We start from the raw sequence: 13,928 nt of genomic DNA on the forward strand, positions 1-13,928 counted from the left end.
AGTTTATTATAAAAAGTTAAAATGAATATGTAAAATTAATGATACCATGCTGGAAGCTTATAGGCATTGGTGGGCTAATTTCCTCAGGTCCGGCAAGTAGAGATACATAGAAAAGCACGTCTATCCATGCCCTGGGGGAATAACTCCTGCTGCTCGAAAGGCCAAGCCGGGACATACCGGTGTGCCTGGATGACGTCACAACAGGCCAGAAGACGTATTCTTGGGACTGGTGCTGGATGCCACTTAAACCAGCGTGGAATGCAATCAAGTCTGTTTCTGTGACGATGTGTTTCGCATGCATGCGCTTTGTCAAGTCCTTTTTATATCATGGACAATAAACTGTGATGCTTTGAATGGATCATCATTAACCAATCTAGAGAGTGCTATCTATCCTGTTGTTCCATGCAAAACCAGACTTACCAGTGGCCTGCAGCAGGGAGGCAGTGATAACGTATGGATTGATAAGTATATCTTGCTTGGCCTGCAGCAGGGAGGCAGTGATAAAGTATGGATTGATAAATATATCTTGCTTAATAAATCTGCTAAATTCATTAAGCCAGTGTAAACTAGATTGGGAAGAGTGCTTGAACAATGGTTACAAACACGGAGGGTTCTCTCTAAGCTACTAAAAGAAAAAGTCTAATTAAAGAAACTGTTTGTTTTTTTTACAAGTTTTATCTGTTCAGATGTAAAGCTGTTCTTAGAACCCTAACGACAATTTTCACCTGTAACAGTAGTAAAAGTAAGATATTAGATCTTCATTATTGAACTTAGAGTGGGAACTTAAGCTGGACATACTTGGTGGGGTTTTTTTTTTTTTTTGCATCTGTTCAACACAGGGTTGCTCTATTGATCGACTTCTGTCAAACAGGGAGGGCCACACACCAATTGAAATTCAGCAGGACCTTACTGAACCAGACAAATTTCACTCTGTCTGTGCCCAACTTCAGAGGCTTGGGTCCCTGAAGTAAAACTGGATCTGGTACTAATCAAGTGTGTTCACATCCCCGTTGCGTTCCTGCACATTCCTTGTCTGTCGTGATACATTTATTGACACCACAGTGATTAGATTATGGTGACTTTTATAAGTTAATTGTGTTGATATAAATGCAGGGGTGTGAGTCCCCACGCTCAAGAAGTGAACTTGAATTGAAGAAGCCATTTGGATGAGTGATGAAATTTGTTCAACATTTTAGAACATGTCCTGTTAAATGTAACTATTTACTTCCAACTTATCAAGTGTATTCTTTCAAATGTTGATTATTACTACAAAAAAACAGCCATTGTTTTGATCCTGTTGTATTTGCTCCAGGTTTTGTAAATTGCTCCTTTTTTGTTGCTATACAGAAGATTGTCCATTTTGGTTTACAGTACAAAACCCTGTAATAAATGTCACTGTTTTATAATTTATTAGAGTCTTTAATAAAACATATTCAATTCAAGATGAATTTCCTTTATTTAGTTGCTTTTTTTTTATAAGGATGGCGTGATCACAGCCTACATAAGCACAAATTGCTGAACAATTTATGGTTTTGGAGATACAGTTTTAATCTGAGCAGTAATGCCTGGCAGCTTTTTATTAGCACAAGGGTTATACAGTAAAAGACAGATGTATGTGTGTATTACTGTATTGTGCTGTCTCAAGACATTCTGCAATGAGGATGGATTGCTGTAATGAAATGAATAGCACATAGAACCATTACATAAAATGGCCTTGTGATGATCTTTCTTTTTTCTCCATCTGCAGTCTCTTCCATTAGAGGCCGATACAAGCAGCATAAAGTCAGGATTATAGTGTACAAAATGTACAGAAAAGTGTACAGCAGAAAGTATTTATATCCAAATGTAGACCATTTGTATTGAAGCAGCTCCTTTAAGGGTGTTATTACTAAGAGATTGAATGCCTAAAGTTGTGAGAACAAACACAAAGTAACGGGTTAGTTGTTGGAGAGTGAAACTTTTGATGATTTCCTTACTGTGCTTTGTGTTCTTTTAATTTAGACATAACTTTACAAATTACTCTTAGGCTTACTAAAAAATGAACCTTTAACTTTTGAATTAACCTAGTTGCAGAAAGCTAAAGTAAAGTGGGGTACACGCTATGAGAAAATCGGAAGAAAAATTCTGTATGAGGCACAATCGTTAAACTTTTGTATAGTGCACAGCTTTCGACATCCGATTTAAAAATCAATTTAAAATTTCGAAAGGAACAAACAAATTACCGCATACGTGAACAAAACTTAAGATTTTCGTTTAATGTGTACTGTTTTCGTAGGAGAAAAATCGGATACGAAAGACTGCACATGATCAGGTCCAAAAAAATGTTTTTGTCGTACGAGAATTTCACCTGCTGCAAAACATCAAGGAAAACCAGATGATTGTTTGCCTGATTTTCTTCTAGTGTGTACTGGGCTTAACATGAAACTCACATGTAACTCACTCTTTTAGCAGTTGTACTAATTATAGGTTTGAATGTGAGAAACCAAACTAAACTGAAGACCTATGTAGACCCAACACAATTTCTACAATACATAGTAATACACTGCTCAAAAAATATTTAAGGAACACTTTGAAAACACATAAGATCTCAATGGGGAAAAATGTTATGCTTGCTGGATATCTATACTGATATGGACTGGGTAATGTGTTAGGAATGAAAGGATGCCACATCGTTTGATGGAAATGAAAGGTATCAACCTACAGAGGGCTGAATTCAAAGACACCCCGAAAATCTAAGTGTAAAAATGATGCACCAGGCTAGTACATTTTGCTGAAATTCAATTGCAGCAACTCAAAATGATACTCAGTAGTTTGTATGGCCCCCACATACTTGTATGCATGCCTGACAACATCGGGGCATGCTCCTAATGAGAGGACGGATGGTGTCCTGGGGTATTTCCTCCCAGATCTGGACCAGGGCATCACTGAACTCCTGAACAGACTGAGGTGCAACCTGGCGGCATCAGATGGACCAAAATATAAAGTCCCAGAGGTGATCTATTGGATTTAGGTCAGGCAAGCGTGGGGCCCATTCAATGGTATCAATTTCTTCATCCTTCGGTAACTGGCTGCATACTCTATTCACATGAGCCTGGGCATTGTCGTGCACCAGGAGGAACCTAGGACACACTGCACCAGAGTATGGTCTGACAATGTCTCCAAGGATTTCATCCTGATACCTAATGGCAGTTAGGATGCAATTGTCTAGCCTGTAGAGGTCTGTGCGTCCCTCCATAGATATGCCTCCCCATACCATTACTGACCCACCACCAAACCGGTAATGATGATTGTTGTTACATGCAGCATAACATTATTCATGGTTTCTCCAGACCCTTTCATGTCTGTCACATGTGCTCAGGGTGAACCTGCTCTTATCTGTGAAAGCACAGGGTGCTAGTGGCGGACCTGCCAATTCTGGTGTTTAATGGCAAATGCCAATCAAACTTCTCAGTGCCGGCCAGTGAGCACAGGGCCCACTAGGAGACGTTGGGCCTTCAGGTGCCTCTCATGAAGTCTGTTTCTGATTGTTTGGTCAGAGACATTCACACTAGTGGCCTACTAGAGCTCTGGCAGTGCTCATCCTGTTCCTCCATGCACAAAGGAGTAGATACTGGTTCTGCTGATGTATAAGGATCTTCTACGGCCCTGTCCAGCACTCATAGAGTAACTGCCTGTCTCCTGGAATCTCCTCCATGCTCTTGAGACTGTGCTGGGATACACAGCTAACCTTCTGGATGTACCATCCTGGAGAAGTTGGACTGCCTGTGCAACCTCTAGAGGGCCACCTTCTTTAACTCTAAAAGAATAATGTTGCTGTCTAAGGTGACCTTATAGGAAAGATATGCTGTCTGTAACCACCTTCTACCACGGCATAGAAATAATCTGCCTGTCTAAGGCCATCTTCTACCACCTTAACAAAATTGTATACTAGTGGTGTCTAGCGCTTATCATTAGTGGTACACATATGAAGGAACTTAAAGCAGCCCACAGAACAATACTCATGACAGCAACTGTGACAATAGTTGGAATATTCTCAGTGAATTTTGCCTCCCCAATTCTCTCGTGACCACAAAAATGAAATGGCACCCCAAGTACTAAGATTTTTGTTAGTGGAGTAAATGTCCATGCCCTGCCCCCACCCCGCACTGGATGCTCAAAAAGTAAGAAAAGCTGTTATACATTGGATTTTTTGCACAGAGCTCCGGATGGTGAGATTAATTCCATACCCTTTGTCTCTATAACATTAGCCCCCCTTGCAACTTCAACCTTCATACTAATCCTCTCTATAAAGCTGAACTCCAAAAAACCTAAAAATCCTCCCTTGCAGTTGGGCTGTGCCTGCACTGCAAGGGTCAACTGCTTGATTCAGAACATGTGACTTGGAAAAACATTTTTTTCTTACCTGATCCTGCTCCTGTGGGGTCCTCTGCATTGCTAGACCAATCCCTGCAGCCTCATCTTCCCTATGCACCACTTGTCTAAGGTCCTCTGACATCATGAAAACCGATGCAGGTATCATAGCCCTGCATTTAATGTGAGGACACTGAGGAACAGACCAAAACGGGGTAGCCTTTCTATCTCCTAGATATAAATAAGCAGGATTTTTAGGTTTACTGGAGTTGTGCTTTAACCTCTCATTTGCTTGCTCCCTTCATCTGCACATAGGATCTTAGGGACAGAATCTGCTGTACTGAGAATGCTGTTCCTAATCACTAGGGATTATGTAGGGATGCTAGGGACTGTGTGGAGTCATCCTCCTGAACGTCACAGCAAATGCAGCAGAACAATGACTCAAATTGCAATTGAATAGGTCAGTAATTATCTGTGAGCATCTGCCTTAAACAAAAAAAATCTTATCTTCTGCTAATAAGGTGCAGATAGCTTTGCTCATCCCTAGTTGTAAGTGTAAAGCTGGCTACACACTATACAATTTTCTTGTTCAATTTCCTTTAGATTTACCATCAACTATGTAGTGCAAGGGCTTGGCTGATTGCTTACAATTTGAAAGTGTTTAGGTTTAACCTCATATATTATTTGGTAAATCTAAAGGAAAATTGTATAATGTGTAGCTAGCTTAAAGTAATTGTAAAGTGTCATTTTTTTTTTTAATAACAAACATGTTATACTTACCTGCCCTGTGGTTTTGCACAGAGCAGCCTGGATCCTCAGTTTCTGGGGTCCCTGGCTTGACCTTCTGGCCCCTCCCTCCTGTCGAGGGCCCCAACAGCAAGCAACTTGCTATGGGGGCACCCGAGCTAAGACGCAGCGCCGTGTATCTGCAGTTCGGCCCCACCCCATTCTCTTCTGATTGGCTAACTGACTTTGACAGCAGCGGGAGCCAATGGTGTGTCTCAGCCAATCAGGAGGGAGAGTTCCAGATGGCAAAGGGACTCGTGCACATCGCTGGACCGAGAGGGGGCTCAGGTAGGTATTAGGGGGGCTGAGGGGGTCTGGTGCACGCAGAAGGTTTTTTATCGCAATGCATAGAATGCATTAAGATAAAAAAAAAACCTTCTGTCTTTACAATGTACAATGTACATATAACGTGAATTGTTGATTGTTTAAGATGTCAAGGGAAAGAGTTAAAATTCCTGTCAGACTTTTTTTTTTTCTGTAGAACCCAAAGGAAAACTTTTTCTTCACTTCTTTCCCCTGTGACACCAAAACAAGAAATAAGGGGAATGGTTGAGACCGAGAAGACACAGACAGTGATAAACGCATCCCAACCTTCCCTCATTCTAATGCAAATGTGGGTGCGCTGATAGGAGTGAAACTGCTACCTGAACTATACCTAGTGAAAATGATGTTGAAAAAATAGGTGCGCTGAACAAATGTGCTGAATAGGTTGTCGTATAGGCACATATACACAATGAAAACAATCAAGTTAATAAATGATATTGAACAATCAATAAACCATGGTGAACGTGATTCAGCTGAAAATTGAAACCCAAAATAGGTGCAAAAACTAATATGAGTCCACAAAGTCCAATTAATAAAGTCTTCACCAAATTATGTGTTGTGAAAAATTATGAGAAATCAACTTCAAGTGATATTTCCAGTGCTGTGAAACAGTGATTCCCACCACCGACAGGCTTTCCTCCTTACCAGATAGGATAAGGTTAGGCGCAGAGTAAAAACTCAAATAAGCCGGTTGGAAAGGAGGAAACTTCCACTGCAATTCCACCCTGTGAGATGACGCAAATTAGCCTCTTACCAGATGGTGTATATATCAAAGGCACAGGAAAATCTCCTAAGTGGATGTCCCTTCTGTTGATCAGATACCAGTGGTCCTCTCCGCTAACCATATACGTCCGTTTTCTTATTATACTCCCCAGGATGTCATGTGAGGAAGAAGGAATAAGCAGACGATAGTGTAATACCCCGGAGATGTTTATTTAAAAGATGATCATACACTTACATGGGTATGCGGGGAAACGAACAAGAGTATCCAGTAGGTACGCCTATGCCCGGCTGCAAATCGGGCAATGCGTGACGTCTTCTGCTGAAGCCTTGTCAGAGGAAACGCGTCAGAGAGGAGGCGTGTCGCGCCGCCACAGACGTCACGCATTGCCCGATCTGCAGCCGGGCATAGGCGTACCTACTGGATACTCTTGTTCGTTTCCCCGCATACCCATGTAAGTGTATGATCATCTTTTAAATAAACATCTCGGGGGTATTACACTATCGTCTGCTTATTCCTTGTTCCTCACATGACATCCTGGGGAGTATAATAAGAAAACGGACGTATATGGTTAGCGGAGGGGACCACTGGTATCCGATCAACAGAAGTGACATCCACTTAGGAGATTTTCCTGTGCCTTTGATATATACACCATCTGGTAAGAGGCTAATTTGCGTCATCTCACAGGGTGGAATTGCAGTGGAAGTTTCCTCCTTTCCAACCGGCTTATTTGAGTTTTTACTCTGCGCCTAACCTTATCCTATCTGGTAAGGAGGAAAGCCTGTCGGTGGTGGGAATCACTGTTTCACAGCACTGGAAATATCACTTGAAGTTGATTTCTCATAATTTTTCACAACACATAATTTGGTGAAGACTTTATTAATTGGACTTTGTGGACTCATATTAGTTTTTGCACCTATTTTGGGTTTCAATTTTCAGCTGAATCACGTTCACCATGGTTTATTGATTGTTCAATATCATTTATTAACTTGATTGTTTTCATTGTGTATATGTGCCTATACGGCAACCTATTCAGCACATTTGTTTAGCGCACCTATTTTTTCAACATCATTCCCTCACTCTACTATGAATGTTTTTTTTTGTTTTTGACTGTGGCCCATTTGGAGAGATTATTAATCACTTTCCCATCTTACCGGTAGTGTGGGGAAAATAACTCCGTCCAAAGCAAAATAAAACATTTTGTCTGCAGTTGGGCTTTAAACTAAACCTGTGTAATATTTTTTAAAATGTTTATACTATATAAACAGATCTCCAGTTCTATTTTTACAGCAGTAGATATGGTGAATCATGCCGTAACACACATTCAACGAAGAACTATTTCCACAAATGAATTTTTTTTTAATTTCACATGAAAATTTCTAAACCAAGGCTATTAACTGGAAAGTATACAATGTTTGTAATTAGACTACAGTCATTTTCTTAGTAGCACTCCAGATGGCGTTAATTATCTTTTACAATTTCAGAGATTATTATTCTTTTTTTTTTTAATTGCACAAAGAAAGTCAGTTTTTGATTTTGTTCAAGTACAGCGTACTTACAGCATTGTTGTTCCAGGTACATATAATATCACTGACTGACAATTTGTCATTCCACCAGTCGATTCCTGGTAAATCATACAGTGTGGACTTGAGGGGGCCGAAAGACCAGCATACATTTTTTTTCCATGAAATAATTAAAAATCTCAGAAGGTTATTCATTACTACTGTAATGCAATTTTAAAGAATGTGCAATCTAGTTATTGGAAAAACCTGCATTGTAAGAGACATTTCACATTACACATAAAAAAGAACAGAAAGTCTTTCAATTTCTATACAGATTGACCGGGGAGCTGAATGAAATAGGGAAGCTGTTTCCACCTGGGGAAGCAATTAGTGAGAGTGAATGATTTAATTAATGCTATTTGTACAGAGCAAAATGAAAACTATCCTGCATATTACATTTGTAAATTAAATATTTTATTTCCTTTGCTCCTTCAGTTATTCCTTTGTTACTAAAGCTGCCAAAACAACCTTATATTTATAAATGAAGTGCCCAAATCAAGCACATTTTGCAACAACTGGGTAACTGCTGGTCTGTGTAGGGCAGAGGTCTTCAAACTATGGCCCTCCAGTTGTTCAGGAACTACAATTCCTATCACGCCTAGTCATGTCTGTGACTATAAGTTTTACAATGCCTCATGGGATGTGTAGTTCCGCAACAGCTGGAGGGCCGTAGTTTGAGGAACCCTGGTGTAGGGCTTTGCTAGATGGTGATACATAAACACCATAACTTTAAGCAACACGGGGAGAATTCAATAAAACTGCTGTGCCACTTTGCTGACATTATTTTCTCTTGCTCTAACAGCAACTTGTGCGCCAAGTTCAGGTAGTTCTAATTTGCTCCACTTCTGCTTTGTGGGGCAACACATGAGTCACCAATCAAACAGATACTCTTTTGACCAACTAGAAAACATTCTTTTGGTGAACAGAGACAGTTTGTGAAAGTGTCTCACATGCATTACTAAAGTGGCACAGCACTCAACAAATTCAAGTACAGGTTGTAGACAGCACACTACACCACTTTTAGAATGCATGCAACGCACTTTTGAAAAAATCTGTCTATGCCAATCTTTATGAATTTCAGGGACAGTGCATTAAGGCATTATAAGGGGGATAGGCTCAACTTGTATAGATAGCAGGCACGAGACAGGAACAGCCAAGAACACTTCAAGCGGGCTATCTGTCACTTTGTTCACATGGCAGAATACATACCTAGTTTCAGTGCAGAAGGGCTTTGTACAGCAAGTCCTTAGCATAAAACAAAACATCTGCTCATTTAAATGACTAACTTTTCTTAGGTCTGTTCCTGACTAACAGGGTGTTCCCTAATGGGTCCCCCTAAACTATTGGTCTCCTAACTGTGGGCCACAGACCAAATGCGGCCCCTTGCTTGCCTTTATCTGGCATTATTTCTTCTACTGATACCAATGATCGGGCACCATTCCTTCCAAATGATACCAATAATGGGCCACTATTCCTCCCACCGATACCAATGATGGGGCACTATTTCTCACAATAATACCAATGATGGAACATGATTCCTTTCCTCTAACACCAATGATGGGGCACGATTCCTTTCACTGACACCAACAACGGGGTACTATTCCTCCTACTGACACCAATGATAGGGCACTTTTGCTTCTCCTACTGAACACAGGCGCCATGTCATTTTCTTACTCTCACTGACCACCAGGCCTGAGGCATTGTTTGATCCCACTGACACTGGGACATTTTCAACTTCTGCTGGCCACAGTCTGACCCCCTTTAAAGTCTGAGGGACAGTAATCTGGCTCTTTGTTTATAAAGTTTGGGGATTCCTTGCCTACACAAACAAACCTGTCTTCTCCCTTTTTAGTGTCCTGTCAGCTGTCAGTCTTTCCACATAGTAGCAGGCACCCAAAGTAGAGAAAGAAGGATAGAGCCTTGAGCATCAGTCGGCTCACTTAAATAAAGGCTTGTGCACAGCTACGACTAATAATAAAGTCTAGTTACCAGGAAGATGTGGACCTAGGCATTGGAAGCATTATCCCACCCAACGCTCTACAAAGCCTGCAGACTTTAGAACCCAGAACAGGGCTTATTCTGAGAAAATGAAAAGTTTGTATCACATAACTGGCGATGACTGTAATGTTGTGGAGGCCTCTCTTGCGCCTCCTGTATCTGTCACAGAACAGAGAATGGATTGCTCCTAATTATAAAAGGGGCTTGCACCCCCTTTTTAAATTAGAATCATCATCATCTCCATCTTTTAAATTTAGAGGAGTTGTTAAAGCATGCCCTTGCACAACTCTTTGTTAAAGTGGTTCTAAATCCTCAAGGTTTTTTCTTTTTACCTTAATGCATTTTATGCATTAAGGTAAAAAAACCTTCTGTGTCACAGACTTGCCCACTCACCCCCTAATACTTACCTGAACCCCAGTCCTGTGCATGAGAACTGTGGCTCTCCTGACTTAGTCCCACCTCCCTGGGCAGATCAATAGCAGCGGGAGCCATTGGCGAGTCCCACTGTTACCTAAAAGAAACCAGAACTCTTTAGGCATTAGGTAAAAAATTATTCCAGTAGATGTTCAGTGTATAATGTAAATAAAAAGCAGTACAAAGGCATACAGATCTTGCCTGGCCATTAGGGTTGAGCGAACCTGGACTGTATTGTTCGGGATCGTAGCGGACTTTTGAGTATTCGGTACCCGAACATTTCACTGTATGTTCGGGATACAGTCCGTTGTTCGGTAATGTTATTTCATGTTTTGGTGCGGTTTTAATGGCGCAGTTTCAACAGGTGCAAGGCAGCCAATCAGCAAGCGTTTAACTAGTGTGCCCTTAGAAGCCATTACAGCCATGCCTACTAATGGCATGGCTGTGATTGGCCAGTGCAGCGTGTGACCCAGACTCTATATAAGCTGGAGTCACATAGCGCCACGCGTCACTCTGCTCTAACTATACTAGGGACAGGTTCCTGATGCTGCTGAGGGAGAGATAGGAGATTATTGTAGGGGCAGGCTGGAGATTGCTTTCAGGGAAAGAATAGGAAGAATCTTCTTTAATCAGACAGCGATCTACGTTGATTTTATTGTGTGGGGGTGCAGTGCACAATCTTTTTGCCCGCACCTGAGCCCAGTGAGGAGGAGGGAGAAAAAAAAAACTTTTATCAGTCTGTTAGGTGGGCGACGTGCGGCGTGCAGCGGCCATGTAATGCAAGCTCAGTGCATATGTGTCTGCTTAATCTGGATTTAAAAAAGGAAAAAACTTTTTTCCTTCATATTTTACTTTAACATACAGTGTTTAGACACCGCTTTTCTAATCTCCTCTTCAAAAAGCACCAATTTAAGGGGAAAATAATTTTTTTTCAGTTTTTAGGGGAAAAAAATATTTTTCAGTTTTTCATTCAAATGGGTTTTTTTATTCAATAGCGGAATAGAACAACAACAGTATCCAACCTGTTAGGTGTGCGGCGTGTAGCGGCCATGTAATGCAAGCTCAGTGCATATGTGTCTGCTTAATCTGGATTTAAAAAAGAAAAAAACTTTTTTTCCTTTATATTTTACTTTGACATACAGTGCTTAGACACTGCTTTTCTAATCTGCTCTTCAAAAAGCACCAATGTAAGGGAAAAATAATTATTTTTCCGTTTTTAGGGGAAAAAAAATACTTTTCAGTTTTTCATTCAATTTTTTTTTTTTTTTATTCAATAGCGGAATAGAACAACAACAGTATCCAACCTGTTAGGCATGTGCCGTGTAGCAGCCATGTAATGCAAGCTCAGTGCATATGTGTCTGCTTGATCTGGATTTTAAAAAAAATGTTTTCCTTCATATTTTACTGTGACTTACAGCGTTTAGACACTGCAGTTCTAATCTGCTAATCAACAAGCACCAATTAAGGGGACACATTTTTTTCAGTTTTTCATTCATACTTTACTGTGACACTGTCATACAGCGTTTAGACACTGCTGTTCAAATCTGCTCTTCAAAAATCACCAATTAAAGGGAAAAATAAAAATTTTTCATTCATACCTTACAGTGAGATACACCCATTGGATACTGCTGTTGTATTCCGCTTTGCAATAAAAACCCATTTAGGGGAAAAAAATTAAATTGCAGCCTAGTCTGTATATGTTACAGTGAGATACACCCATTGGATACTGCTGTTGTATTCCGCTTTGCAATAAAAACCCATTTAGGGGAAAAAAATTAAATTGCGGCCTAGTCTGCATATGTTACAGTGAGATACACCCATTGGATACTGTTGTTGTATTCCGCTTAAAAACCCATTTAGGGGAAATAAATATAATTGTGGGCTAGTCTGCATATGTTACAGTGAGATACACCCATTGGATACTGTTTTTTATTCCGCTCATCAATAAAAACCCATTTAGGGGAAAAAAATTAAATTGCGGCCTAGTCTACATATGTTACAGTGAGATACACCCATTGGATACTGTTGTTCTATTCCACTTATCAATAAATAAGTCAATAAGTCAATCAATAAGTCAATATTTGGCTACCTAGTCCTCCTCCACCGCCGCTTCCACCTACACTGCCATATCCACCACCACCTCAACCTCCTACTCCATATGGGCCTCGTCCTCCTCCTGCATCATTCAAGATTATTATTTTTTATTTTTATGTATTTTATGTTATTTTAAGTTATTTCCCTATCCACATTTGTTTGCAGAGCACTTGCCATGCTCTTAAGAAGATTTTGCTGCCAATTGCAGCCCTCTAGCCCTTTCCATGTGTTTTTTAGAGCCATTTTAGTGCTCAAAAGTTCGGGTCACCATTAACTTCAATGGAGTTCGGGATCGGGGTCAAGTTCGGGTTAAGTCCGGGTCACGAACCCAGACTTTTTTTCAAGTTCGGCCGGACCCGCCGAACCCGGACATCCAGGTGTTTGCTCAACTCTACTGGCCATTCATTGGCCATCATACAGTGAGAGTCCCACAGGTGGATAAACCTGGAAAAGGGGGGGGTGTTATAAAAAAAAAAAGTTAATGCCTTTTTTATTTCGTCCACAGTGGGACAAATCAGCATTTCACAGTGAGCATTTGATGAATGTGAATTGGCCCTAATGCACTCATCAGTAGAGATTACATTTAGACAATGCAAATTTATGAAGGAAAGCAACGCTGGTTATCACAGCAACTACTTTGATATTTAGAGTTATTTGTGCTAAATATCTTTTTTTTTCCTTGACTTAAATGACTCCTAGGGAATGTGGTCTCTACAGATATATCATAGTGTTTTCTATTGTAACACTATACGAAGCAGTGATAAAATGAATTGTAAATGTTCACCTTGACTATCCTGGGCATCTAAAGGTGCTCCTTTCTTAACTAATAACCAAATTAATTCTCGTATTACCCACACAAGCAGCAAATGCAATTACATATTCTTCTAAAATAAAAAACACAGATGCAGTATTGTACCGGATTATTATTTATATACACTCATCTGTATTCACATAATCAGAGTTTAAACAGTTTTTAGAATAAATCTGTCATGAGAGGAATCTAGGGCTGCTATTGGTGACCTCTTTCTGAAGTTTCAAGCTTGTTATTCTGACCTATTGGTCTTAATACTTTGAGTCAGTGACCTGGAAGAAGTATGCAAGGCACAGAAATGTCAATCGTCTTTATCAACATACTTATTCTGGGCCAGTGACTCCGAGTAGTGAAGGAAGAGGGTCAACATAAACTCCATAGGATTATAGGAGGTTTTTTTTCATCTGGGTTTCTTTTAAACTTAAACTTTGTCCGCACATCTATTTTTACTGGTACCACTGTTATACTGTAATTAGCTGTACTCTTTTATGTTTAATCACTTTTATTAAGTATTTGCAGACAATACAGACTTGCAGTACAAATACAAATCATGGCTAAACAAATGCATCCAAACTTGTACAACCCTGATATGCTGATCAAAATACAATGTTAAACAAAAAAATAGTGTTAAACAATAGTTATAAGACACAGATCGCAATTATAGTATCAAAACCTTCAGGGCATCAGAAGTCAGTGGACTATATTGAAGAAACAGCAGATCTAAAAGAAAAAGGTATGCATCACTTAGGATACTGAACAGCAACTAAAAGTTCTACTAGGGTATTATATCTGAGTTAGCAGGCAACATGGTAAAGCCATTAAATAAAATATACAAAGAAAAAGCATAAGTAGTAGAGAGAAGGAAGAG

General features: G+C 40.0%; 1 protein-coding gene across 1 annotated transcript in view; it reads right to left on the minus strand.

Annotated features, from left to right (window-relative positions):
- Positions 1 to 1,640: 1,640 nt before the first annotated feature.
- Positions 1,641 to 13,928, minus strand: part of LOC309550465 (uncharacterized protein) — a gene marked incomplete at both ends in the record, with an annotated part of 48,182 nt that continues 35,894 nt past the window's right edge. The window contains 3 exons of the mRNA XM_082250837.1: positions 1,641 to 1,904; positions 7,741 to 7,904; positions 9,773 to 9,900. Coding sequence (XP_082106963.1) covers positions 1,641 to 1,904; positions 7,741 to 7,904; positions 9,773 to 9,900 — 556 coding nt within the window. The remainder of the gene's footprint in view (positions 1,905 to 7,740; positions 7,905 to 9,772; positions 9,901 to 13,928) is intronic.

The sequence above is a fragment of the Pelophylax lessonae genome (assembly GCF_965119305.1).
Source record: "Pelophylax lessonae genome assembly, chromosome: 3".
In the NCBI taxonomy this organism is placed as follows: domain Eukaryota; kingdom Metazoa; phylum Chordata; class Amphibia; order Anura; family Ranidae; genus Pelophylax; species Pelophylax lessonae.